At 46.9% G+C, this 5,728-nt stretch overlaps 1 protein-coding gene across 1 annotated transcript; it reads right to left on the bottom strand.

Annotated features, from left to right (window-relative positions):
- Positions 1–1,318: 1,318 nt before the first annotated feature.
- LOC128832479 (olfactory receptor 51G2-like) lies at positions 1,319–2,257 on the bottom strand. Its single transcript, XM_054019910.1, has one exon. The coding sequence runs from the start codon at positions 2,255–2,257 to the stop codon at positions 1,319–1,321; it is 939 nt and encodes a 312-aa protein (XP_053875885.1).
- Positions 2,258–5,728: the final 3,471 nt, after the last annotated feature.

The following is a 5,728-nucleotide window of genomic DNA, read 5'->3' as shown; positions in this document are numbered from 1 at the left end:
GCCCCAAAATGCAGAGTTGAAGTCCCAGTGTGGGCTTAAAGACTCTGGAACAGCGTTTGTCCCGAATTCCCTAGAGTGCGAATCCATATCTGCTCATGGGCACAGCCACTCTTTTCACTGTTGGGGGGCTGAGGTCCTTAGTGCCCCCTCGTTATGAGGTCCCGCCCTGCTTGTCTTTCCCCCAAGGCCACATCCCCTGAATGGGGCAAGTGGAGGGTATGGGGTTTCCCAGAGTGGCGCTTCCTCCCTGGACTTTTACCATGGCCTGGCTCTGAGATCCGGCCTGGTCAGAGGGTAGGGTTTGAGGGAAGAGAAGGAACAGGAGGTGGGAATTCAGGGGGAAAAAGAGCACCAGGGGTGAAGCCATGGAGGGGGTAGGGCTCCTGCATTTGTCCTGCTTTTTCCTTTTGAGAAGGGGGTCACCTTACACTGAATGGGCTGGACTCGGACAGGAGATAGCCATGACTCTGTTGGGGAGCTGAGGCCCTTTTCTACCCCTTTGCAATGCTCGGGCAGCAGAAACGGAGGGGAGGGGAATATGGTCCTGAGTCTCTTGCCTGTGTGTCCGACCCTCTCTCACACAGCCAGTTCCGCTCTGCTTCCATGTGGAGTGACCTCAGGAGGTGTGCTGTGTGCAGAGCCACCAACGGTGGTGATGAGGAGGGGGTTGACTGAATGGCTTCTCTTGCAGCTCCTGCATTAATGATGTCTCTGATATGACTCATTCACAAGCACCTGGCTGAAGGCGTGGGGGAATGGTGGGTGTCTGTGCCCCTTGAATAGCCCAAGACAACAGCTGGTGCAGCGCCCATGGATCACACAGCACCCAGAGTGCTAAGGAAGGGCCAGGACTGTGACCACAGAACAGCTCTGCAGCTTTTTTCATGGCCCAAGGATGTTTAACCAGAGACGGGACATTGACAGACCAGGTGTAATGGGAAACAACATCCATGTCCCTTCTCTTTATTGACTGTATTGAGAGGAATTCTGAAGTTGGAGCAGACACTGATATGGTTCTTTATGGGCCAACATCCTACCGGTTCTCTGGCTCTCCACAAACACAGTCCCATTGTAAATGCTGCTGCCGGCCTGGGTCTCCTTTCCCCAGTGCACTACTGTCCTCCCTCAACAGTGAGTGGAAACAACCCCTATAACATTGCTTCAGGCCTTAGACTCCATCTGAACCTGTCTGTACAGAGTGGAGATCAGTAGCTCATGTCATCACAGATAGAAGGGTCCAGGATGGAATAAGTTGACGTGTCCCATGTTTCTTGCATCGTATGCTATCAGCACTGGGGCCGGGTGATAAACTGACCCTTCACTTCACGAACACCCTGATTATCCTCGAACGAAGGTGTTTGCTTTTCACGCTGTACACGATTGGGTTAATCAGAGGAGGGACCAGCAGGTTGACGTAGCCCAGGACGATCTGAAGCAAGGGAGAAGAGCCATTCCCGAATCTGTGTATCAAAGTCAGGCTTAACTCTGGAGTGTAGAAAAGCAGGACAGCACAGAGGTGGGCAACACAGGTGTTCAGGGCCCTGAGGAACTCTTTGTGGGACGCGATGCTCAGCACAGTTTTGAGGATCATCACATAAGAGAGGAAGATAAGCAGCGAGTCCAACACCAAAATTATGACTGTAATAAACAAACCATAGATATTGTTGACACTGATATCCGAACAAGCCATCATCATGACCTCCTGGTCCATGCAGTAAGAATGGGAGAGGACATTCACTCGACAGTATTGGAACCGTTTCAGGAGAAGGGGGAGTGGGAGCATTACGGCCACCCCTCTTAGAACACACACCAGTCCCATCTTGCCTATTCTCGGCAGGGTTAAGATGGAGGCATATCTCAGTGGATCACGGATTGCGATGAAGCGGTCAAAGGCCATCAACAAGAGCACGGAAGATTCAATGCAATGAAGTGACTGGATAAAAAATAACTGGCCAAAACAGGCATCCAAACTGATCTCCCTAGAGTTAAACAAGAATATGCCCAATATCGTCGGCATGGTGGCTATCAATAAGCCAAGGTCTGTGAAGCCCAACATGGAAAGGAAAATATACATGGGCTCATGGAGGCTTGGATCTGTTTTTATAATGAACAGAATGAATGAATTTCCTAATATTGAAATAACATACATTAAGCAGAATGGAAGAGAGATCCAGAGATTGTGGATGTGTTCCTGCCCAGGTATCCCGGTGAGAAGGAACACTGTGAATTTGAATTTGGTGTCATTGATGGCTGACATTATATACTGGGGAGATCCAAGAAGCTTTGAACTTTCCTTCCTGAAAGAAAAAAGAACAGGAAACTAGATGTTATTTAACGAGACATCTTTCTGCTCTTAGTACAAGTCTAGAGACTCCCCGGAGCTAAAGAAAAATTAGCAAAAACAAAGTCTTGGATTTACACCAGTGATATCAAGATAGACATTCCCAGACTGGATCAGATCCTTAGGCCATCTAACCCAGTATCCACTGGCCAGTTCCACATTCTTCAGAGGAAGGTGGAAGGACACCTGCAATAGGCAGTTCTGAGATAACCTGCTCTCAAAGATTCCCCCTGACACCCACTAGTTAGAGATACTTTGTGGTATAAATCAGGAAGGCTTAGATCCATTCGAAGGGTTTTAAAATCAGTCCTTTCTAGTGTATTTGGATTTTCTGGTTACCCATATAAACACCCAGTCCCTCTATGAATCCTGCTAAGCTCTTTGCTCCATTCATATCCTGTGGCTGGGAGTTCTGCAGCCTACTTGAACACTGTGTGATTTTACAATTGTGACCTTCCCACAGACACCCTTTCTGGCCCTCCACTTCTGAGTGTGGCCCATTGTAAAATGACATGTATATTTATCTGTGCGGCATTGAAGATATTTGTAAATGTGTTTCATTTTCTCATTTTATATATATATAATTATTTTCTCCATTCCTTAGAGTCCAAATTATGCCACTGCCTCTTTTCAGCACATGGGAAAAATTGCCAAGTCCATGTTCTGAATTCAATAACATTGAATTTAACTGCGTCACTCCAGATTTACATGTGTAAATTCGATAAGAACCAGGTATTCATTTTCCCTCAACAAATGCTCCTGGTGATACACTCTGACCCCCAAGAATCCCTCCAGGAGAAGCTGAAGTACGTTGCCTGGCCAACTTTGACTGAATCCATAAAGTCTGATCATACTACAGGTTTCTCTTCATCCTTAGAGAAACTGCTTCCTCTCCCCGCCCAAGGGTCTGTAGGTATCTGCAAAGATACAAGCTGACGTGGACAGTTACTTCATTTGGGCAGAGAAAGGGTTGGCATCTCAAATGTTTGAATATTGCAAACAGTAGGTTTGCAGTAATATCCTCTTCAGTGTGCAAGTTACTTCAGCCATGCTTGTGTAAGGTGATAATTAAATACAACCACTATTACACTCCGCATTCCTTCATCTCTGACCTATTCTTTGCTGAAACACAGACCAACGGTCTTTTTCTCAGGTCTTCCAAAGAGAATGGAGTTTGGCTGTTCTCAGTGTTGGCAAATGACAGAGCAAGGAGCAAATGTCTCAAGTTGCAGTAGGGGAGGTCTAGGTTGGCTATTAGGAAACCCTACTTCAATAGGAGGGTGGTGAAGCACTGGAATGGGTTACCTAGGGAGGTGGTGGAATCTCCATCCATATAGGTTTTTAAGACCCGGCTCCACAAAGTCGTGGCTGGGATGATTTAATTGGGGTTGGTCCTGCTTTAAGCAGTGGGTTGGACTTGATGACCTCCTGAGATCTCCCAATCCTATTCTTCTATGATTCACAGAATAAGGAGTTCATAGCATAAAACATTTTCCAAATAGTATGTGGAGTATTTCTGAAATACTTTCTAATGCAAAATCCATTAAGCAGTAAAGTTCCACTGCTCCTTCCTGTAGAGATTCTAACAACTGTGCTGCTGGCTTTCGATATACCTTTGTGTCATGAAAGTTTGATGTGTAAAATTTGTATTACAATTAAAAATGTTGACATAACATTTACATATCTGTATTTTAGTACACACCTGTCAGCCCAGTCCTTCCACTTCGATCTTCTTTCAGAGGTGATTTCTCAGGTTAGAGTTAAAATGTAGTGTCCGTCATCTGGATTTCTTCAGAACCTGAGAAGATCGCAGCATCTCAGCCCTCATTCAGTCACTTGTCAGAAAACAGAAGTCTAGTGGTTCCCTTGTCCCTGGGTTAGTAGCTGACTGGTTCTCCTCAGGTTCTGTTCTGTCAGTCTGTAGCCTGTATCTGGAGTGGTAACAGGCATTGGATCAGTACAGAAAATATTCATTCCCTGAGCTCTCACTCTCTAGTACTTAGTAACCCCAGCACCAGTTATTCAGCCAGAATGATGGTTTGCAGAATGTGGATTTGAAAGTCAAAAGCATGAGTATTCATGGAAACGGAACTTCATTTCCCACAGGAAAGTAGTTTATTGCTCTCTCTGACTGTCTCTGTCCTGTATTAATAAATTCTGTAGCACCCGGGAACGGCATTGGGACAGACATGGAGCTGAGCTGCCAAAGTGAATGTGTATGTTAAGCCCAGTTCTTGGGATGTTTGCTGCAGAGCTATATTGGGTTAGCTTTTGGGATGTTTATGTTAAGGCTTTATTAGGTGTAACCAGTTTGGCTCTTCTTAATTCAATCGCAGGCTGCTGGAATACAAACAGGATGGGAAGACACAGATCAAGAAAAAGCCATCGCTCACTCAGCACTTCAGGGAGTTTGAGAGACAACACTGGAGCTACAAGTTGGGAAGAGTCTATTTCCAGGCTCCAGCCACGTTACACAGCTTGTTTTGCCAGCGCTGGGAGTCTGTGCAGAGATGGGGCAGCTGTTGCTCAGAAGCTCTTCAGACTGCAAGGACAGACACCGCTGGGGAAATCTGAAGGCCCTTGGCCTGCCGAGTCTGCCTCAGAGGGGGAGGACTTGGAGTCAGAGACGTGTACAGACTGTTCTTGGAAAACCATCTTTTTCTCCCATGTTACGCTTTATTCCATCTGTTCAGATCAAACAGTATTCTGGTTCAGTGAGGCTGGCTGGTCACTCATCTCAGCATTAGTCACATGGTCACAAAGTGAAGAACCACAGGTGCTGAACCCACTGGGACCTGCTGGGTAATCACAGTCCCCCCAGAGTGTGTTGTAGCCAAGGGCCCAGTCTGAGGATGGGAGGATCACGGGATTCCACCCCATGAGAGGGCAGGTTATGAGGTCTGACATCTGGCACTTGGAGACCAGAGAGGGGGCAGAGATGCAGGTAGTCCTGTAACTCTGAGGGGTATCTACAGGGTGGAAGTGCTGGAGCCCTCAGCCAGTCAGGAAACAGAAATATGCCCTATAGGACCTGTTACCACAGACCAAAGCAGCTCTGAATTCATGCCTTCAGAATCGAACCAGAGAATAAAACCTTTGAATATGCATTTGCTGGTTAAATTTCCAGGAGCAAATAGACATGAGACGAGTTGGGAACTAGTCACGGATATTCCGTGGGGTCTCCTCTCACTCAGCCCCTGGCAGGATCGGGCCCAGAGCACACGGCAATGGGAATCCTGGAGAAATCCTGACTTGGGGCATCGGGGTTTTTACACTCCAAACTCTCTTTGAATGTCAGATTTCTATGTAGCTTGAACAACCCACCGTTGATTATGGGCCTATGTAGGGGAGGGGTTCCCAAGCTACCTAGTGCTGCCTGCCCTCCAG

The sequence above is a fragment of the Malaclemys terrapin genome, chromosome 1 (genome assembly GCF_027887155.1).
Source record: "Malaclemys terrapin pileata isolate rMalTer1 chromosome 1, rMalTer1.hap1, whole genome shotgun sequence".
Taxonomy (NCBI): Eukaryota; Metazoa; Chordata; order Testudines; family Emydidae; genus Malaclemys; species Malaclemys terrapin.
Note: the sequence above shows the minus strand (reverse complement) of the source record. Positions and strands in the feature narration are given on the sequence as shown.

What these genes read in the sequence shown, in the direction of transcription:
- LOC128832479 (XM_054019910.1), bottom strand. Translation starts at nt 2,257, where the DNA reads ATGTCAGCCATCAATGACACCAAATTCAAATTCACAGTGTTCCTTCTC.